The sequence below is a fragment of the Pseudophryne corroboree genome, chromosome 2 (genome assembly GCF_028390025.1).
Source record: "Pseudophryne corroboree isolate aPseCor3 chromosome 2, aPseCor3.hap2, whole genome shotgun sequence".
NCBI lineage: Eukaryota > Metazoa > Chordata > Amphibia > Anura > Myobatrachidae > Pseudophryne > Pseudophryne corroboree.
In genome coordinates, this window is record NC_086445.1 from 847376694 (window position 1) to 847400274 (window position 23581).

The window sequence follows — 23581 nt, forward strand, 5'->3', positions numbered from 1 at the left end:
TATGTGTCAGCAGCCTTACCTGTTCCACAGTCTCTGAAGGCACGCTCTACAAAACGGTGGGATCTTCCTAAGGCGGCTGCCTGTGGAGTCTCGGCCCTCCAACTGTGTCAAGCTGCTACCTGGTCGGGGAACAACACCTTTGTGAAGTTCTACAAGTTTGATACCCTAGCCAAAAAGGATTCCCAGTTTGGGAAGACGGTGCTGCAGAAGTCTCCGCACATTCCCGCCTATTCTGGAAGCTTTGGGACATCCCCATCACACTAAGTCTCCCCAATATCCCTTATGGATGCTAGAGGATTTTAATTACCTACCAGTAAATCCTTTTCTTGTTCTCCATAAGGGATATTGGGCGCCCGCCTTAGTGCGTTGACTTTTCTGCAAGTTCACAGTTATGTATTTACCTGTTCAGCTGTTGCTGTTATTGTTACCAGCTATTGTTATATGTTCGTGGTGTGCTGGAGTTAAATCTCACCACTTTGTTATCCTGTTCCTTCTCTCATATATGTCCTTTCTCCTTTGGGCACTGTTTTACCTATAACTGCCTGTGGGAGGGTATATAGAGGGGAGGAGCCAGCACACCCAGTGAAGAAATTTAAAGTGCATCGGCTCCTTTGGACCCCGTCTATACCCCATCATACTAAGTCTCCCCAATATCCCCTATGGACTACGAGAAAAGGATTTACCGATAGGCAATTGAAATCCTATGTTTACGAGGGCCCTAAGTATTGGAGGCAGTTTATATAGGTTGGAATAACCTTGCTGGCTTAGTTCTGCATAGTTGTATCCAAGTCTGGTATTAATGTTTAAATATATCAATCATTACAAAGGAATGTAAACATTTTATACCAGATTGACATATTTAAAGTGCCTCTTGTTATGTTCCTGGTAGATTATTATTATTATTATTATTATTATTATTATGAATAATATTATTAATATTATTAGTTTTAAAGCTTTTAGGTAGAATTGATTACAATGTGTCAATCCTTAATTGTATAGCTAGCATGCCCTTATAGCGCACTTTCTATACCCTCCCCTCAGTCCGCTTCTCCATACTTATGAAGACATATATTTCAGGGATAAACAAAAATGTTAATACCTAGGTTTCAACGGATGTGCACATAGATATGTTTGGTGTAGGTGTGCAATATGAAAATATGTATTTTATGTTAACATAGCAAAAACATTCAATAGACCTCCAAACAGGCTCTTTGGGAATTAAAATAATTTTTAGTTTTACTTCAGTGAGTATTTAATTTGTATTGTACAGTTCAGTGCTTCCTTATAATCAGTTTGATGCACTGATGAAATAATTTATTGCTAGTATATCGGCTCATAAAAACTACATTGTATTGTAAAAGTACAGAATGAACAAAAACAACACACATACATCAATTAATGCATGTCCAATTATCTATACCGCTTTTCCAAACTATCCTCTGTCCCACTGTTTAGAATATCGCAGTTCTGCTGTACCTGTGTTTGCATATAAACACAATGGGCCTCATTTAAACTCAAAGTTCCTTTACATCAGAACAATCAATCCACAATTAGCTTTTATCCATCTTGAGCAATTTAAACAGTGAAAGCCAATATCTTGTTGTTATGGTTTAGTTAAAATATTCATCTAAATACAGTGTTAGAGAAAAAAAATAGATGCATGATATTATGTTTAGTATATCCAGTGTTTATTATCATTACTTATAAAGACTGTGGCATCTGTACACACATCTCTCAGGCGAGTGGGTGCGGATTATAACAATTATATCAGTCACATTCACAGGTTTATATTAATGGTGTCAGTCTTGCAAAAATGTATCTCTATTCATCCTTGTGATGTCATTGATGCAAGGGATTATTATAACTGTCTAATAAATCTATAGTAGCGTTATACAGAAATGTAAAAATAAATCTCAGTCTATTAATAGGTTGTACAGTAAGTTTCTCCTAGTCATGGTAATAGAGTTACTCTGTAAAGCCTGATGCACTGCATAAATCTCATAGAAAGGGCTAAATGTAATAGCCTGTTAGTTGCCGGAGGTGCAGGACTTTGTGCGAGTCTGTCTGTTTTTATAAAGCGACAACCATTTACATGGCAAAATTTTCCTGGTTTTGCTTCAGAAAAAAAAAAAGGCAGTCCCGCACCTTCGGCAACACGGAGGCTATTACATTTATCCCAAAGTCTCAGAAACTCATGCAGCAAATATGGGTTGTGGTATTGAAGGTCGACCACACTTAGGTTGACAGTGTCTATGTCGACCACTATTGGTCGACAAGGTCTCTAGGTCGACATGTCACGGTCGCCAATTAGTGCACCCTGTCCCCTCGCATGGCTCGCGAGCTTCAGGCAAGGTGACACGTTCTGCTACCGCTGCGCTCGGCACAGGTTACTGTTATCAATCGTAGTCCACGTGGATCGTAAAGTATGAAAAAGTTCAAAAAAAGAAAAAAAAAATTGAAAAAGTCATGTTGACCTTTTGACCTGTTGACCTAAAGACCCTGTCGACCTAGTTACTTTCGACCAATAGTGGTTGACCTAGACACTGTTGACCTAAGTCTTGTCGACCTAGAGACCGGATACCGCAAATATGATACATTTGGATTTACGGTTAAATGGACTTATTTTTAAAGCTTGTTTTGTTATCCCAGCTTGTTAATTAATTATATTCATTTGTAAATAATTTTTGCACTTCTAGACAGTTCTAGCAAATATGATTCCCGTGATGTGGAAAGACTACAGAAGGATGATGCATGGGTGGAAAGTTATCTACTGTGGAGGCATAACCTGGTAGAGGAAACTCTGAAGATGATTGATGAAAGCTTGAGGTGGAGAAAAGACATAGCTATTAACGGTATGAGAACTTGTTTGTAGATACATATTCTGAATACTCTGTTCATTTGAGATTTGACAGTGTAACAAAAAAAGAAAGTTGTTTAAATAATACTTAATGTAAGGTGTATTGTCTTTGCTAAAACTGCTGTATCATTGTATGTTCAATATCCCTAAAGTCTGTAAACTGATGCAGAGAGTAATAGCCCCCATGAATCAGCAAGTAATTGCTGCAATTTCCCAGTCCCTGACGGCTTGGGTAGGGGAATCTGTAATATTAAACCTGTTTAAAAATGCTGATTTCCCCAATCCCTATTATTTTTGATCGGGGAATTTGATATTTTTAACAGTTTTAATACCCTGATTCCCTGATGGACCGCCGGTCAGCAGATTGGGGACTGGGGAATCGCGGCTGCTGATGTGTGGTGGCCATAATACTGTATGTACTTCTGTAGTCTCTGGGACTTGATCTCCTAGAAACACCTTCAGAACAAATTTGGGTGCACTGACCTCCCACCTCTGTATTCTATAATTTATTTATTTGTATATTAACTGTATAGACTTGTATTTTTACAATTTACAATAGTCATTAAGTGATGAATATGCTACTAGTTTTTATTGAGTTACCTGCAATGTAGACAATTGATACTGACATATAGGTTACTATTTAAAATCAGAATCTCTAAAGCTCCATCTGTAGGTGGTACATTAAGCACCCACTTTTTTATGTCACTGTTTAAATTCTAAAATAATGGCTTTGGGAATTGCTATATAACTATTTCAGTATAGAGATCTGCCACCCTGTATTATAATGAGAAGACTGCTGCTTTTACAGCCATTGCGTAGTGAGATAGATTGCATGACTGCTGGCTGCTTAATAATTATTCATGTACTTGACAGTCACATTATTAAAATGGTTACAGCTAGCGCTGGATCCGGTACATATATAGATAAAAACCTAAATAGTAGCCCTCAACATTGCAGGATAATGAATCAGGGGTCTTACAGATTTTTCCATAATGTGTAGTACATATGTACATTGGGGGTCATTCCGAGTTGTTCGCTCATTATTTTTTTGTCGCAACGGAGCGATTAGTCGCTAATGCGCATGCGCAATGTCCGCAGTGCGACTGCGCCAAGTAAATTTGCTATGCAGTTAGGTATTTTACTCACGGCATTACGAGGTTTTTTCTTCGTTCTGGTGATCGTAATGTGATTGACAGGAAGTGGGTGTTTCTGGGCGGAAACTGGCCGTTTTATGGGTGTGTGCGGAAAAAACGCTACCGTTTCTGGGAAAAACGCGGGAGTGGCTGGAGAAACGGAGGAGTGTCTGGGCGAACGCTGGGTGTGTTTGTGACGTCAAACCAGGAACGAAACTGACTGAACTGATCGCAGTTGCCGAGTAAGTGTGGAGCTACTCAGAAACTGCACAGAGAAGTCTATTCGCAATTTTGCTAATCTTTCGTTCGCAATTTTGATAAGCTAATATTCACTCCCAGTAGGCGGCGGCTTAGCGTGTGCAAAGCTGCTAAAAGCAGCTTGCGAGCGTACAACTCGGAATGAGGGCCATTGTTTCTATGTACTGGGTGAAGTACTATCAAGCTGCAGTTTGGATATCTGCTGTTCCTATAGTTTATTGCGGCATTCCTTATGGCAGAACACCTTCATACACATTTTAGTGAGTGTTATTTTTACATTGGCCTAATTCTTACAATTGTTTCTCTATGGCTGCGCAACTTCACGTCTGATTTTAGTCATGTAAGTAGGATTTTATCTCCGGGAAAGCATGTGTACAGTATCTGTAAGAGAAATTCAATATTTTAGCAGACAGTCAAGACACGATTGTTGGGTTATGACATTAAAGTCTTCTGATTTGTTCCTCCTGTGCTGGGGTGTTCACAGGAGAATCTTATTCCCTGCTGACATTAATCATTAAACACATTTTTGATTCAAAAGGCAACACTCATTTCACAAGCTGGAGTTTTACCTTTCTTTTATTGTATTAGTCATTTTCTTAACCTCCAGATATCCTTGCACAGAAAACTCCCCTTAAAGGATATTTTGCCAAGATGTCTTAAGCAATATTTACTTCTGAGAAAGTAAGTTTGTAGTACAACAAAAAAATACATTCTTATCCTTCCCTTGAAATAATTAACTTTAGTTTCTGTTTTGGTACAAACCTTCAACGTGTCATGAAATCGCTTTAATGCACAGTAAAAACTACTCTATAATATATGTGTCTCACAGTTGGGCGTTAGGTAACTACAGAGAAGCACCATCCCTTTGCAGCTATCACTGGCTGTCGGCTAGATAAAGCCTCACTAATTGTCCAGCCGGCGCTGTCAGCCCTTGGAGCTGACAACCCCCCCCCCCCACACACACACACACACACACACATACCTTCATTTTCAATCCCAAGATAGGAGTTAGTTGGAGGTGGAAAGGAGGGACAGAGATGTGAGACAGACGTGTGGGGAGTAGTGGAGATGGGAAAGACACCTGTCATCGCTTGGAACTGGTATCCGTAGCCGCAACACCCCACAATGGCTCCACCCACAAACCACCTCGTTCTGTTCATCTCCCTGTTCAACTGGTTAAGGGAGAAGACAGAGATCAGAGAGAGAGAGAGCAGCCCATCATCGTAACTCCAGGGGGTTTGCCCAGCATGTAGGGCTGCCCCAAGTCTTCCCCTCACTTTGAATAGATGTCATTTTCCCACTCGTGAGACACTGGTCAGCGGTGGGAAAGGCACATGGCAGGATGCTGGCAAAAGGACAGGGCACAGTTTGCAGTTTTTAAATTGGGCAGTGTGGGGCACCCTGATGAAACAGCCTAGTGTGAACACTAAGAGGATTTAAGGAGCATTTTGATACAAGGAAGTAGCTGATGTGTGATTGAGATCATAATTTGGACTTTCTCTAGCATCCATAAGGGATATTGGGGACCCATGAGTACGATGGGTATAGACGGGGTCCAAAGGAGCCAGTGCACTTTAAATTTCTTCCATTGGGTGTGCTGGCTCCTCCCCTCTATGCTCCCTCTCACAGGCAGTTTAGAAAAAAAAAGTGCCCTCAGGAGAGGATGCACACTCTGCTAGCTCCAGAGTTTTTCTTCTTTTATTTTAAAACTTTTGTTTATTTCGGTATACTGTTTGGGCAACAGCATACCTGCGCCGTGGGAGTTAGGGGAGGGGAGTTAGGGGAGGGGACGGTCACTGGCCTTCTGAAGTGCAGAACCGCTTCCCCGCTGCAGGACCACCATCCTGAGGGGTTGTTTGCTCAGGGGGGCACTGCGCCTTGGCTGTCGCAACCGCAGCACGCCGCACACCCCTAAGATAGCCTGAAGGTGATCGTCGGTGGTGAGTACCCACCGGGGGCCCCGCTAGGGGGTCCCCCAGTTCTTGGTGCGGCAACAGCGCGGGTGAGGCATACGGGTCCCTGCTGGGGGGGACCTGCTATAGCCCCTGCATGAGACTGGCTACCGATGACTGTACCTAGCATTCATGTATAGCTACAGCAGGTTTAGGAGACAGGGCCAGTATAAAAATATATAGGTAGCTCCGGCGCCATTACAGGGGGCGGGGCTACATCAGAGTGGGCTCAGCTGCATTTTGGCACCTTCCTCTGCATAAACAGCAGCAGCCTCACACAGCTCCTCCAGACTGTCACACGCTGGATCACTGGTACATGGTGTTTAGTTAGGAGGAAAGCCGCTATTTGTGCACAGATAATATTCCTCTGAGGGATTTACATTGTAAACACAGTGCTCACTGTTATATTAAAACGCTGACAACCTCACTGGGACTCTGCAGCGTTGAGTGTGCTGGGTCCTCTCTTCCTTGTGTCTCCTCTCACATGCAATAGGGCAGGCTTGCATTGTTATCAGTTTGTTGTTGTAATGGTAAAACAAAAGTTATGCAGTGTGTGTCATACCAGATTTTCCCCTCTTTAATCTGGTTCCATATCATGTGAGCAGTGTAGTCAATCCTCACAACCTGCTGAGGACCATGAGGGGGAGAATCATGAGCCCACCTGGCTAAGGGCTATCAAAACTATGATGACTGATATGTCATCTCAGCTCACTGCCAATGCCAATAAAACACAAGAACTGCAAAAAGCAGTAGTAGATCTAGCTGCCAGGGCTGATGTTACCCATTTCCCCCTGTCTAATGCAGGTGCACAAAAACGTGCTTTACCAGCACTTCTATCAGATTCTGATTCTGATTTTCAGGATGATGGGGACTGTGTAGATCCCTTAAGTGGGGATTCCACTCCTAAACAGGGTATTGAACCCCTCATTTTAGCTATTAGGGATTTGATAAAGGTCCCCCTAGAGGACGCTGCAAATCAGCAGTCGTTTTTCCTCCCTCAAGACAAACTGAATGTCACATTTCCTGATTCTAAAGAATTATATGATTTATTTAAGCTAGCATGGAAGAATCCAGATAAAAAATATCAGGTACCAAAATGGTTTTTACATACATTCCCCTTTGCCCCTGAGGGTAGAAAGTGTTGGGAAGACTCTCCGGCTGTAGAAGTTTACATCTCTCGCCACTCTCAGAAGGCGGTACTCCCAGCTCCAGGCTCCTTTACAGTAAAGGACCAGGGGAATAGAAAAAATGAAGCTACACTGAAATCCATCTACATTGCTGCAGGTATATCTCAAACACTGGTTATTGCAGGTTGTTGGATGACACATGCAATTCACTCCTGGGCTACTCAAATTCAGGAGGGTCTCTCGGGTGACATGGCCCTGGTTACTACGGTGACTTTCCTAAAGCATATTCAGGACACAGCAAGAGCCCTCTCTGACTCCCTAAAAGAGATTGGCAATATTAATGCTAGGACCACTGCTATGGCTGTGTCAGCACGCAGAGCCATTTGGTTGCGTCAGTGGATTGCAGACGCTGACTCCAAACGCAATGTGGAATCTCTTCCCTTCTCAGGTGAATGGCTTTTCGGAGGCGAATTGGACGCATGGATATTCAAAGCTACTGCTGGAAATCCGCGTTTCTTCCTTCAGGGGCTCTGCCTGCAAGACATACCAATCCAGGACCGTCAACTCGGTCCTTTCGGTTCACTAGATTTCGGTCTAGGGCCAGAGGTGCATCAAATGCAACTAGAGGCACCAGAGGTAAGCCCAAGAAACCAGCTGTCGCAGGCTCTCGGGAACAGAGAACCCGTTCAGCTTCCACAAAGACCTCAACATGACTGTGCCCGCCCACCCCAGGAGATTCTCGAGGTGGGTGCCCGATTACGTCACTTCAGCCACATCTGGGAAAGTTCCTGCCAGGACACCTGGGTAAGGGACATTATTTCTCAGGGTTACAAGCTGAAGTTCGATGGTGCTCCTCCCCAACGCTTTTTCAAATCAAGCTTACCAGCTTTGGAAAATATGCGTATTATGCTACTACAGGCCATCACAAAGTTGGTACAGTCACAAGTTATTGTTCCAGTACCCCTGCAACAGCAAGTGAAAGGTTACTACTCCAGTCTGTTCGTTGTGCCAAAACCAGATGGATCTGTGAGGCCAATTTTGAATCTGAAGTCCTTGAAGTTTTACCTGAAGGTTTTCAAATTCAAGATGGAATCTTTGCGAGAACTGATTGAAGGCCTGTAATGTCAGGAATTCCTAGTGTCCGTGGACATCAAGGACGCCTACCTCCGTATGCCAATCTGGCCTCCTCATCAGGCCTATCTGAGGTTCGCCCTGCTGAACGACCACTACCCTTTGGCCTGTCTACAGCTCCGAGGGTGTTCACGAAGGTGATGGTGGAAATGATGTTCCAGCTCAGAGTCCAGGTGGTCACCGTGGTTCCTTACCTGAACGATCTCCTGATAAGAGTTCCAGGGAGCTCCTTTTGCTCCATATAGATCGCACTATACACCTTCTGTCACATCACGGGTCGATCCTGAATCTACAGAAGTCCCACCTGGAGCCGTCACAGCGGCTCCTGTTTCTGGGAATGCTGCTGGATACTGTTTCGCAGAAAGTGTTCCTCCCAGAGGACAAAGTGAGAACCCACCAGGAAACAGTTTGCATGGTTCTCAGACCGACTCGGGTTTCCATTCATCTTTGCATACGGTTGTTGGGCAAGATGGTAGCCTCATACGATGCCATTCAGTATGGATAGTTCCATGCCAGACCCTTTCAACTTGACAAGTGGTCTGGTTCCCATCTTCAGATGCACCGGATGATTCAACGGTCACCCTGGGCTAGGATCTCTCTCCTGTGGTGCCTGCAGTCTTCCAATCTCCAAGAAGGTTGACGCTTTGGGATCCAGGGTTGAATTCTCCTCACGACGGATGCGAGTCTGAGAGGATAGGGAGCTGTCACCCAAGGGGTGCAGTTCCAGGGCAGGTGGTCGGCCCAAGAGGCCCTACTTCCGATCAACATCCTGGATCTTCTGGCTATCTACAATGCCCTGATTCAAGTCTCCTTTCTGCTCCGGGATCAGTCGATCCAGGTACAGTCGGACAACGCCACGGCTGTAGCGTACATCAATCGGCAAGGAGGGACAAGAAGGAGGGCCTGCATACGAGAAGTATCAAGAATACTCCTATGGGCGGAAAGAAATGCAGTGGCACTGTCCGCAATATTCATTTCAGGAGTAGACAACTGGGAAGCGGACTTCCTGAGTCACCACGATGTCCACCCAGGGGAGTGGGGCCTACATCCTCAAGTGTTTCAACAGATCATCGACCGGTGGGGTTGCCCCCAGATCGTTATGATGGCATCTCGCCTCAACAAGAAACTTCTCTCCTATTGCTCGCGAACCAGAGACCCTCAGGCGTGCGCAGTGGATGCACTGACGTCGGCCTGGCCTTACCAGCTGGTCTACATATTTTCTCCGATTCCGTTGATCCCAAAGATGCTCAAGAGGATCTGGTATCAAGGAGTACAAGCAATTATGCTTGCCCCAGATTGGCCTCGGAGAGCGTGGTATGTGGATCTTCTGGACATGTCCGTCGAAGACCCTTGGCCTCTACCACTCAGAAGAGATAGTCTTCAACAAGGACCGTTCGTCTACCCGGACTTACGGCGGCTTCGTTTGACGGCATGGAGGTTGAGCGGAACTTCCTAGCTCACAAGGGCCTTTCCAAAAAGGTTATTTCGACCATGTTTCAGGCCAGGAAACCTGTGATGTCAAAACACTATCATAATATCTGGCAGAGATACGTCTCCTGGTGTGAGGAACGCACATATTAATCAGCAGATTTTCACTTGGGAAGATTTCTTCATTTTCTGCAGGCTGGAGTGTATCAAGGCTTACGTGTGGGATCCATTAAGGTTCAAATTTCAGCTCTTTCAATCTTCTTTCAAAAGAAGTTGGCTATTCTGCCTGAAGTTCACACATTCTTGCAAGGGGTGCTTCACATCCAACCTCTGTTTGTGCCGCCTACGGCACCTTGGAATTTGGATGTGGTATTACGATTTCTACAGTCCTCGTGGTTTGAACCTCTGATGACGGTTGAAGACAAGTATGTCACGTGGAAGACGGTGATGTTACTTACCCTGGCTTCTGCTAGACGTGTCTCAGAATTGGGGGCCTTATCGTATAAAAGTCCGTATTTGGTCTTTTATGAGGACAGAGCGTTGCTCTGGACTAGACAGTAGTTCCTGCCGAAGGTTGTTTCGGCGTTTCATCTGAATCAACCTATTGTGGTTCCGTCCTGTTCTGCCGATTCTGCTCCTCCGGAGGCATTGGATGCTGTGCGAGCCTTGAAGATCTTTGTCAAGTGTACAGCTCGGATCAGAAATACGGATTCCTTGTTCGTGCTCTATGATGCGCAGAAGAAGGGTTGCCCTGCTTCAAAGCAGTCCATTGCTCGTTGGATTCGACTTACTATCCAACAGGCCTATGTGTTGGCAGCCTTACCTGCTCCTAAGTCTCAAAAGGCCCACTCTACTAGATCGGTAGGATCTTCCTAGGCGGTTACCTGTGGAGTCTTGGCCTTGCAACTGTGCCGAGCCGCTACCTGGTCGGGGTAGAACTTCACAAAGGTGTTCTTCAAGTTTGACACCCTGGCCAAAGAGGATACCCAGTTTGGGCAGGCGGTGCTGCAGATGTCTCCGCACATTGCCGCCCGTTCTGGAAGCTTTGGGACATCCTCAACATACAAATGTGTCCCCAATATCCCTTATGGATACTAGAGAAAATAGGATTTTAAATACCTACCAGTAAATCCTTTTCTTGTAGTCCATAAGGGAAACTGGGCGGTGACTTTCTGCAGGTTCTCTGTTCAGTGTTACCTGTTCAGCCATTGCTGTTTATGTTGCCAGACATTGCTGGCCCAGTTGTGTTGTGGTGTGCTGGTGTGTAAATCTCCCCACCATTATCGTTGTTATGTTCCTTCTCTCAAGTATGTCCTTTCTCCTTCGGGCACTGTTTACCTATAACTGCCCGTGAGAGAGTGCATAGAGGGGAGGAGTCAGCACATCCAGTGGAAGAAATTTAAAGTGCACTGGCTCCTTTGGACCCCGTCTATACCCATCGTACTAATGTGTCCCCAATATCCCTTATGGACTACGAGAAAAGGATTTACGGTAGGTATTTAAAATCCTGTGCTCCCCCCCCCCCCCCCATTTTAAAAAGTGTTTCATTTTATTATTTTTTTAAACATTAAATTATCTAATACACACCACTGTAAATTTTTGTCAAAGTCCATTAAGCTGCCAGTATGTCTTGAGAACATAGAAAGTCTACGTACAGTAGATAGTGTCCTGTTTGCATTCAAACTGATGATCCCAACCAAATCGTGCACTCATTTGTTTTAAACTGATTAGGTGATTGCAGTTGTTGGGTCTATTCCAACAGATGTTTTTGCATACCTTTGTATATATAGACCTACATTTTCTTTAGCATAGCCTGCTTTAAGGTCTCTTATGTGTTGGATACAAAGGAGGTAATATTGTTGAAACTAGACGATAACTTTAGTTTGCTGAGGAGCCAGACTCTCCAGAATGTTCCAGCTAGAGGCATGTGTTAATTGTTTAAGTGGAATTCATCCAGGAAAGATAGGAAAGGTATGTGCAGATTAGCATTTGTGCCAAATCTAGTATCACAGGTTGACAAAAATATGAATCTGTAACTGCTTTAAATCTCTAACTTCCATTAGTTACGAGCACTCAACTCCTTCCAGATGACTTGACCTCCTTTAGATCACCAATGTAAACAGGAATCCGCTACATAAAAGTTTTTTTCCCTGTGCTCTCGTTTTTCAGGAAGTATGTTTCTATTATTAAAAGTTGCTTTTTACCTGCTTGTGCTGTAGGTTCTGCATATGTGTCAGGTCCTAGTAATGAGCTGATTACATTACTTTATGACATGTCAAAGTTCAGGCCCCACCTCCTCTCCTAACTGTACTGTGATAGCACAGCTACAATTACTGGAAAATCGTTGACCTGTCAGACTAGATAAGTTTAGAACCAGGTTCTGCCAGCAATGGTAAGGCGTTATAGGTCTTTACTACTAATGCAAGATACTCCCTCAAGGTGTGGGATAGAAACCAAATACTTCTTACATTCAGGGGATCATGTAACTATGATTACAAGATATAAACCAAATACTTCTTACATTCAGTGGATCATGTAACTATGATTACAAGATATAAACCAAATACTTCTTACATTCAGGGGATCATGTAACTATGATTACAAGATAGAAACCAAATACTTCTTACATTCAGTGGATCATGTAACTATGATTACAAGATAGAAACCAAATACTTCTTACATTCAGGGGATCATGTAACTATGATTACAAGATAGAAACCAAATACTTCTTACATTCAGGGCATCATGTAACTATGATTACAAGATATAAACCAAATACTTCTTACATTCAGTGGATCATGTAACTATGATTACAAGATATAAACCAAATACTTCTTACATTCAGGGCATCATGTAACTATGATTACAAGATAGAAAACCAAATACTTCTTACATTCAGGGGATCATGTAACTATGATTACAATTTCCACTATCCTTTGGACAACTGTTTGCTAGAAGCAACAGACAGCCTTTTGTGGCTTGTTCCCCAGACTGTGGTGTAGGTCATTCTGTAGTCATTACCTGAAGTCTGATTTGTTTGGCAGTCTTGTGTAGTGCTTATAAACATGCTCTGTTTGGGGTATTCACATTACAGTAGTGCTGCCATTTCTGTGGTGTGTAAAACACAGGCTTTTCTCCTTCTATGGGTGTCCACGACAAGGGGCTTTGCATACTGGTGGCTTGGATCCCGCTTTCGGGATCTTGACAGCCGGGTGTGGTATGAGTTACCAGCGGCCGGGTCCCCGGCGGCCAGCATACCGGCGCTGGGATCCCAACTGCCGGATTACAGACAGCGGGGCAATCGCAAATGAGCCCCTTGTGAGCGTGGTGGCGCTCCACACGTGCCATACTATCTATTCTCCCTACAGGGGGTCGTGGACCCCAAAGAGGGAGAAAAGGTGTCGGTATGCCGGTTGTCGGGATTCCGGCACCGGTATACTGAATACGACCTGACAGCCAGGATCCCGGCTGCTGGTCATATATATTTATTCTGTGTAAAACATGCTCTTTTCTGCTGCGGGGTACACTGGGCTCCACAAGGATAGACATTGGGGTGTAGAGTAGGATCTTGATCCGAGTCACCAACAAGCTCAAAAGCTTTGACTGTTCCCAAGATGCATAGCACCGCCTCCTCTATAACCCCGCCTCCCTGCACAGGAGCTCAGTTTTGTAGTTGGTGCTGCAGATAGCAGGCACTTAACAGAGGGGCTGCTACTGGCAGCCCTAAGAAGAGCTTTTTTGTGAGAAAAGTGAAGACTACAGAGCTGCAGCAGAGTTTAGATGTCATGAGACATTCACTGCTGCAGCTCCATCACTCCCCAGTGGCGCTGTACACTCCCGTGTCCTGGTTGCCGGGTAACTACAGCAGGAGGCTCCGGTTATTCTTCTTGTTAGACACACACGGCTGGGGCTCTCCAGGATCACATGGCCGCGCTTCGGGAGGTGGTAAGTGGGTCCCGTTCGCGGGACCCGCGCTTTATCGCGATCCGGCGCGGCCGGTGGGAGGCGGGCCGCGCGCACTGGCGTGGACACTGTGACAGTACAGGCGACCCCACTAGGCCACCAGGGCGCGGGCACAGGTCGGTTTCTCTTATAAAACGTATTATACAAGCCCATAGTACCGGTGGTTTTGTCCAGCAGGGGGGGATAAGGCTTAGACCTGTAGCCCCTCCCCCAGCCCCAGGGCGCCATTTACAGTAAATGTTCCCGCCCTGGAGCTGCATATCTCTCTCTCCCTCACTCCCAGTCAGTGTTTGGGCGCCATTTCTCTCTCTCAGCTACACTGTTTCTCTCTCTCTCAGCTACACTGTTCCTGGGACTGCTTGGGCAAATTCTCCTTTGTAAAGCCACCTGACAGTCAGCGCTGTGCCTATACAAGACACTTAAGTATTCTACATGTCGTTTAGACAGTGATAGTTAAGAAAGACTGCATTTGGTCAGGGGTATTTGGTACAATTTTCCTGTGATATACATCCAGTCTTTACTGTGCAGTGTTATATCTATTGATTACATAGCTATATATAAGGTAGTCCAGTGCAGTATTATTGCTTGTCATAACGTCTGCATTGTACAAACTGTGACTATATGTGTGTGCTTTGGCCTGCTTGGTGACTTCCATTTCGTGTCTCTCACTCAGCTTGCTATCCCTATATTTTGTAACCTGTGGGGGCTAGGTGCGTCAGGTTTATTAGAATAGAATATAGGATATTCACAAGATATACTTTATTGTATTTTTCTCTGTGATTTTCGTCACCATATCTCTCCCGATTCCCTGTTTGTGCTGACTACACTACGCAGGGTTTTAGGTCAGGTATTGTGCTGCTGACAATTTGTACTGTGTTACCTTATACTGCAAGTTATAACATGTCTGCTTATGAGGGTAACGGTTCTGGGGCTGAACCCATTGGCAGTTGTGCTGAAGCCGCAGATACCTTTGAGGAAAATATAGCAGCTGAGGGCTCTGGTTCTGGGGGTTCCTTGCCCCCCAGTGGTACTGTGGCAACGGGGGTCCAGAATGACCCGCCGTGGGCTACTTTCTCCACACTACTGAATACGCTAGTTACTAAACTAACGCCCCCTATGGGACCTCCTATGCCGGTCCAACCGTATATGGTCCCCGTGGTTAATCCGCCGTGGGCAGATAACTTGTCCGCTCAGTTAAAGAAATTGAACCAGTCACTGACTACTAAAAAGTCTGACCCTCGCTCGCCTACGACCAAGGGGTCCTCTAAGCGGGCCATTACTTCCTCACAATCCACTGCTGTCACTGACATCTCGTCTGATGAAGATGGCGCTTACACTGACCCCACAGATTCTGACACTGATAATACTGATGGGGATAGTAGGTCACAAGTGGATGTTCCTGATCTATTGGAGGCTATTAAGTTGATTCTACAAATTACAGATGATCCCGAGCCATCCGTTCATCCTAAGAAGCCAGATAGATTCAAGCGTCAGAAGGTGGTTAAACAGGTTTTACCTCATTCTGATCACCTGGTTGATATACGTCAGGAATCCTGGGAAAATCCAGGTAAGAAGTTCGTGCCTCACAAGAAGCTGCTTGCTCGCTATCCCCTCGCGCCAGAGCTGTCTAAAAATTGGGAGACACCTCCTCCAGTAGATTCGCATGTGGCAAGGATGGTGGTTTCCACAGCTCCACCTGTCACTACCGTCGCGTCTCTGAAAGAGCCTACGGATAAACGTGTGGAGAGTTGTCTGAAAGCGATCTACACCCTCACGGGTGCTGCGCAAAGGCCCACTATTGCAGCGACAAGGGCTGCAGAAGCGATTGAAGCATGTGCCCAAGAGTAGGAAGCTGAAATCTCTTCTGACCATGCTAGACAGTGCTTGTCATATATTGTCACAGCTTTGCACTATATTAAAGAGGTGGCTTCTGATGCCGGTGTTCTGGCAACCAAGGCTTCTACTACATCAGTCCTGGCTCGCCGGATATTGTGGCTGAGATCCTGGAGGTACTCCCTTTTAAGGGGAGATATCCTGTTCGGAGAGGACTTAAATAAGATAGTGGCTGATTTGGCTACTGTCAAAACAGCCTGTCTGCCTAGTACTGCACCTTCTGTGTCGAAGGCTAAAAGTACTTCCTTTCGTCCCTTTCGTCCTTCAGGTAAAGCAAAAGGACAGGCGTACCACAAACAGGCCCGCACTTCCAAACTTGGTAAGCCAAAGCTCAAAAGAGCCTGGGCTGCCCGTCAGCCAGCTTCCAAGACCGATGAGCCTGCCGCATGATGGGGCGGGCCTCCCCCTGTGGGACCGGCTTCTAGGGTATACCCAGGAATGGTTGAAGACCACTTCAGATGCCTGGGTACGGGAAGTCGTCACTCGAGGTTACGCCATAGCATTCGAAAACCGTCCCCCTCATTGATTTTGCCTGACAGACGTCCCTTCGGACAAGACAAAGGCACAAAGACTCTTCATTCGGTGGTACAAACCCTCCTGGAAACACGAGTGGTAGTACAGGTGCCCTTTGCTCAGAGGGGCCAGGGGTACTATTCTCCGTTGTTTCTAGTCCCGAAACCGAATGGGTCCTCTCGGCCCATTCTCAACCTCAAGGCGTTGAACAAGTTTGTGAGAATCTCCAAGTTCCGTATGGAAACCCTTCGCTCTATTGTTCTGGCCTTGGAACCTGGGAATTATATGGTCTCCCTAGATATACTATGCTTACCTGCATATTCCTTTAGCAGTGTCGCATCAGCAATACCTGAGGTTTGTGGTTGGCAACCTCCATTACCAGTTTCGGGCGTTACCTGTTGGTTTAACCATGGCTCCGCAAGTCTTCACCAAAGTTATGGCGGTGATGACGGCGGTACTCCGCCGTCAAGGGGTCAGGATCCTACCGTATCTGGACGACTTGTTGATCCTGGCAAATTCCCCAGAAATTCTCCTACGTCACCTAGATCTGACTGTCCGGTTTCTGCAAGCCCACGGGTGGCTCATCAACTGGAAGAAATCCTCCCTGGTCCCTGCTCAGAGCATGGTGCACCTGGGAGCGCTATTGGGCACTCACAACCAACGGTTGTTCTTGTCTCAGGAGAAAGTCCTGAAGCTACAGGACAGGATTTGTTGCTTCCTCTCTCGTCCGCAAGTGTCGATACATTCGGCGATGCAGGTGCTGGGCCTCATAGTGTCAGCATTCGACTTAGTGGAGTATGCTCAATTTCATTCTAGCCCTCTCCAGAGGCTGATTCTGGCCAAGTGGGACGGCCTGCCTCACCGGATCATGTCTCACATGATCTCATTGACTCCGGACGTCCGTCTGTCGCTGTACTGGTGGCTCCAGGACCAACGATTGTGCAGGGGTCGTCCCTTCTGGATACCCGACTGGGTCCTATTGACGACGGATGCCAGCCTAAGGGGTTGGAGCGCGGTGTTGGAGCAACACTCCCTTCAGGGTCGGTGGACCAAGGAGGAGTCTCTCCTCCCGATCAACATTCTGGAATTGCGAGCGGTCTTCAACTCATTGAACCTGGCCCGGCATTTAATACAGAACCGTCCTGTTCAAGTACAGGCGGACAACGCCACCACAGTGGCTTACATAAATCATCAAGGCGGCACTCAAAGCCGTTTGGCAATGAAGGAAGTCTCACGGATTCTTCAATGGGCGGAACGCCATCTACCGGCCATATCTGCAATATTCATTCCGGGGGTCCTGAATTGGGAAGCGGACTTTCTCGGTCATCAGGACATACACGCCGGAGAGTGGGGCCTCCATCCAGAAGTGTTTCAACTCCTAGTGGAAAGGTGAAGCCTTCCAGATGTGGATCTGATGGCGTCTCGACACAATCACAAGGTTCCGGTCTTTGGAGCAAGGACAAGGGATCCTCAAGCAGCATTCGTGGATGCGCTGGCGGTGCCATAGAAGTTGCGGCTGCCGTACGTGTTCCCTCCGGTGTCACTCCTGCCCAGGGTAATTCGGAAGTTCAAGCCGGAAGTAGGAATCTTGCTTCTCATAGCTCCAGCGTGGCCCAGACGGCACTGGTTCTCAGACCTTCAGGGCCTCTCATCAAGAGTGTCCAATTCTTCTTCCACAACGCCCAGACCTCCTCGTTCAGGGCCCATGTGTCCACCAGGACCTGGCCCGGCTGTCTTTGACGACGTGGCTCTTAAAGCTTCCGTCTTGAGGGCTAAAGGGTTTTCTGAGGCGGTCATTCAAACTATGTTGCGGGCCCGGAAACCGGCTTCTGCTCGGATTTACTATAGGGTCTGGTATTCTCACTTTTGTTTGGTGCCCATCTAACAATTATGACGCTTCCAAGTTTAGTGCAGCCAAGCTTTTGACTTTTCTTCAGCAGGGCCTAGACTTAGGCCTGCTTCTGGCCTCCCTCAAGGTTCATATTTCTGCCATGTCAGTGTGGTTTCAGAGAAAAATTGCGACCTTACCTGATGTTCATACCTTTACTCGGGGTATGTTGCGTATCCAACCTCCTTATGTCCCGCCTGTGGCTCCTTGGAATTTGTCGATGGTTTTGGAGGCATTGCAAGAGTCTCCGTTTGAACCTCTTGGTTCAGCTGATCTTAAGTGGCTGTCCCTTAAGGTGGTGTTTCTGCTGGCTATTGCCTCTGCTAGAAAAGTGTCGGATTTGGGTGCCTTATCTTGTAGTTCCCAATATCTGATATTTCACCGTGATCGGGCGATTCTTAGGACTCGTCCCGGATATTTACCTAAGGTGGTTTCTTCGTTCCACCTTAATCAGGAGATAGTGGTTCTGGCCATTGTCTCTCCTGACTTGTCTTCCAAAGAGCGTTCTTTGGATGTGGTACGGGCTCTCCATATCTATGTGAAGAGAACTGCCTCTATTGGGAAATCTGATTCTCTCTTTGTTTTGTTTGGTTTTCACAAACGTGGCTGGCCTGCTCACAAGCAGACTTTGGCCAGATGGATTAGAATTGTGATTGCGCATGCGTATGTGAAGGCTGGTCTGTCAGCTCCTGCTCACATTGCGGCCTATTCTACTCGGTCTGTTTGACCTTCTTGGGCGTCCCACCGTGGTGCGACCCTTGAACAATTGTGCAAGGCGGCTACGTGGTCTCAGTGAACACGTTCATAAGGTTCTATGCCTTCGATACTGCCGCTTCCCAGGATGCTTCCTTTGGACGCAGGGTTCTTGTGCCCGCTACAGTGCGTCCCCTCCCATAAGGAACTGCTTTAGGACATCCCCAAAGTCTATCCTTGTGGAGACCAGTGTACCCCGCAGCAGAAAACGAGTTTTATGGTAAGAACTTACCGTTGTTAAATCTCTTTCTGTGAGGTACACTGGGCTCCACAAGGCGCCCACCCTGACGCACTTAGCTTCTTCGAGTTGGTATGGCATTAGCCGCTGACACTTCTCCTGTCGTGAGAGTGTGGTGTATGTGGCTACTAACTGTTGTCGTCTCTTTTCCTGCTACTGCATTGGGCTGGCTAACTAAAAACTGAGCTCCTGTGCAGGGAGGCGGGGTTATAGAGGAGGCAGCGCTATGCATCTTGGGAACAGTCAAAGCTTTTGAGCCTGTTGGTGCCTCGGATCAAGATCCTACTCTACACCCCAATGTCTATCCTTGTGGAGCCCAGTGTACCTCGCAGAAAGAGATTTAACAACGGTAAGTTCTTACCATAAATCCCGTTTTCTGTCACTGCCCTCTGGTAAGTCTGATTACTGATGGACATGTGTTTTGTACTTTCAGATCTTAAGGAATCTGTTATTCCCAGATGGTGTTTTGATGTTGGAGCAACCTACCTGCATGGCTATGACAAAGAAGGCAATAAACTCTGTAAGTGTAAAATGCCATATACTACATAATCAGGGGTGGTTCAAGAGAGGAGGGGTCCCTGTTTGCAGGCTCCATGCAGGCTCCCCCCATCTCGCACTGCATCTTAAACACTGCACACGCACAGGTCTTCAGGATTTTCTGGGTGATTACAGCAGCATCAGCAGAGAGGTAAGTTCATACACTATGGGTGCAGATCAGACCCCACCTTTGTGCATTGCACACCCTGCACCCATTGTGCTGTAGATACGCCCTTCTATGTTTGGGCATTGTAACACCATGACATACCTTGTAACTGTACAACTTGTGGGGGTAAGAGGGTCTCGAGTTTTGTATAAGGCCACAATTATTTTATGTAGTTACATTCTGATTAAAAATGGATAGTTTTTATATAATTAATTTATTTTAAAAAAGGCATATGCATAGCTTAGGTCTTTCACACCCTTGTACAGCACTTGCAAATGTAAGATACATACAGATCTGTCTATGCCAGCTGTGCACAGTACAAGGATTTTGCACCAAGATTTATCGGTATGCACATATAGGGGGGTATTCAATTAGGTGCGGTTAATTACTGCAGCTTATTGTGTTCCTGGGGGCTATCTTATTAGCACCGATAAGTCGGTTCGAGCTGCGGTGTATTGGGGGTTTTGTTTCACCTGCCTCAAGCAGGCAAAATCAGATCCCCGGAAACACGGGGTTATGTCTACCGAAAACACACAGGTTTCATTGCGCCTGTGTGTTTTCGGGAGACAATGTATTTTTTCTATACAGGTGACCAAATTGGATAGTCTGTGAAAAAATTACAGGTGAAACATTGGAAATAATCGTGAAAAACTTCAGTTTTTTGCGCCCGATGTATCTTCACCTGTAATTGGATACCCCCATAAACTAATATGAAAAATTAGGCCATTGGTGTTTTCATGCTGTTGCAACTATAACATAACAAACAGTCATCCCTCAGTGCTGCAACACTAAACTGCTGTTTTATTAGTCTTACTGATTGGTACTTCTCTGTGTCAGCTTAATTGCTAATGTAAGTCCTACTCTACTTTTGTTGTAATGCTGTGAGTGTGAAATGAGTAATGCTGAATGTTAGAGGAGTGTTGACACACTGAAGTGATGCTCTGTGCTAAATTTATACTTATGATCTGCCAATTGGCTCACATATATGACCATGCATTCAGAGCTGTTCTGTTAATGCTACTTTGTACCATTTAAACTGTTTGCCGTTTTCTAGTGGCATTACATGCTAATGTTCCACTTATTGTACAGCATAAACCGTGTGATATTTTATTACAGCCTCCTGTTATCTTGGAATACACAGTAGTCTTGTGACTCGGTCTGAGGTCAGATCCTTGCTCTCTCGGCTGACTATGTTCTTTGTTTGTCAGCAGTCAGTCAGTGGAGAGTTTGCTGAAGCTGTAATTGTCAGTGACACACTATGTGTTGTCCTATTGTAAAATAATCATTACAAACCAGAATATCTGCCTTGTACGTTTCTGAAATGTGTTTTTTAATGAAACCTTTCAGCTTCCATTTAGGCCTCATGCTCGCTGGCATTTGTACTCCTATATTTAACATAGTAGCAACATATCAAATACCTCTAGGTAGGTGTGTATGTATGGGTTCAGTATGGTATCCCGGCTGATGGGTTGCCGACAGCGGCATCCCACCAGCCGCAATTCCGGTAGCGAGTCCCCTCGCAGGCTTGCTGTGCTCGCCACGCTTTGGGCCCAGTGGTGAGCCACAGCTTCTATTTTACCTCGGGTGGTGGCGTAGACCCACCACCCGAATGGGAATACCAGGGAGCAGTCGTTATTCCGACCACCAGCATGTTACCAGCTGTTGGGATTCTGGCATGGGGATCCTGAATGCCGGCATTCCGGTATATTAACTACATCCCGTATGAATGTGTGTCACCGAAAACTTAAATCCTAACTTTGTATTATGTGCCTGTCCGGACTCTTGTGAATTCTGCAAAACACCTGGTGTTTATACTCACGCTGAATATAACATTACAATTAATTATAGCTGCATTTGGCTAATTGAACATTATTTGGATAATTTCAACGATGTGTTTAAACGTATCCTTCCAGCATCCTGTGCTGAGACATCAGTGCAAAAGAAGCTCTCCCTAGAAATGGAAGATAAATTCAAATGTTTGCAGTGTATTGAATTTGAAATAAAGTTCCCACTTGTGATAAGTCTTCCATGAAAGTGCTCATGTATTAGTGTTCACGGCTGTCAGCTCATAAAGGTATTTATGTAGGTTTGGCATAAAGACATTTTATGATATCACAAGCCTTTCACGCCACAAATATGACTCGGGTCGAGGTGCAGTCTAAAAGCACCACTTTTGAATATCCCGGGTCGAGTAACCCTGCATTTCAACCTGGTATAAAAGCAGTGTATCCGGGTTAATGTGCACTCTAAAGTGTCCAACCCGGGTTATTCAACCCTGCAATCATGTAAAAGTGCTGATTGGCTGTTCTTTGTGTGCCTTGATGATGTCAGCTGCCTGAGCCCTGCTACACAGGAGAGAACAGAGCATGAATAATCAGGAGTGAGGCAGAGAATGCTAGGCAGCTTACTGCATACCTCCCAACTTATTAAAAGTACAAAGGTAGACCTTAGGGCTGCTGGCATGCCCCCTCTCCCTCTTCCTCTTCTGAATAGACGCTGTGTACATGCGCACAGCGCCTATTCACCGCTGCAGTGACAGGAGCCTCCCAACTGCCCCCCCCCCCCCCAACGGGACACTGCGGCCCACGGGTAGGACAGCGGGACAGTCCCAAAAAAACAGGACTATCCCGCGAAAATCGGGACAGTAGGGAGGTATGTTACTGGAACAATTAATGATGCAATTATGTATAAAAACATAGCTCTGTCAGCCATGATTCCTGCAATGCTGTGATCTGTCCCCACCCTCTCCTTTTGTCCCCTTCTGACACCTCATCTTTCTGAGCCAAAAAAAGTCCATTTAAAATTACATCCATGGTGTTTTAATTGCTGACACGGGTTGAGTTAAAAGGATCCAACCCTGCAATAACCCGGGTTAAAAGTGTACTGTGACAGGGTCAGACCCGGATTCAAAATAACGGTGTGAAAGAGTATGTGCCAGTTTCCCATACATATTATGATGGAAGAGGTTCGATGTTTTATATTGTTTATTCTAGCACCTGTCACAACCTGTGCAGTTCCTCTTTCCTTCCTGGGGTGTCGATCCCTGCTCTGTTTGTTCCCAGCACCCTCTGATCTGTATCTCAGCACTGGAAAGCACCAGAGCAGAGAGCGACACCCCAGGCAGGAAAAAGGAACTGCACAGATTTTGAAAGATGTAGGGTGCTAGAATGAACACTATGTATAAGAGGGGGAGCATTCCGTGCCCACGTGTAAAAATGATCACATTTTGCAGAACAAGGTCACTTAGATAAGAGATGAACACTGTCACAGACTGTAAGTGGTCTTTATATTGTACAGGTACTCAGTGCCAGTGTTAGCACTAGTTGTATAATTTGGGTGGGATACCATGTGGAACTCCCAAGTGCATTTTATATGGTAGAGGGCAATCTAGGTACTTCTCAATGTAATAATTAAACTCAAATTTACATGTGATAAAGGCAGTTCTGATTTCCCAATACGCCTGGTTAATTTGTGGCAGAAATGTGGCAAATAATTGTAGAGAAATGAAAAAGTTGCCATTAATGGCGATGCTAGGTACGGATTAGAATTGACGTTTTCGCTCTCTGCGGCTAACAGTGAGTCAGTTCCATAACTGTTGGCGCAGATTAATTGTCCAGGTTTAGCTTAAATAAAAAAGCTGTGCTAACACCTACAATATTTATACTCTCTGCTTACATTTAGGTGAATTTGCACATAGAGAAATGCTTTGCTCACCCAAATGTTGAGTGCTTTTGTGAATGACCC

The 23581-nt window shown here is 45.7% G+C and overlaps 1 protein-coding gene across 1 annotated transcript in view; it reads left to right on the plus strand.

The window, feature by feature from the left end:
* MOSPD2 (motile sperm domain containing 2) overlaps positions 1 to 23581 on the plus strand; it is a 200850-nt gene that overhangs the window by 88852 nt on the left and 88417 nt on the right. The window contains exons 3-4 of the mRNA XM_063955784.1: positions 2697 to 2852; positions 19568 to 19654. Coding sequence (XP_063811854.1) covers positions 2697 to 2852; positions 19568 to 19654 — 243 coding nt within the window. The remainder of the gene's footprint in view (positions 1 to 2696; positions 2853 to 19567; positions 19655 to 23581) is intronic.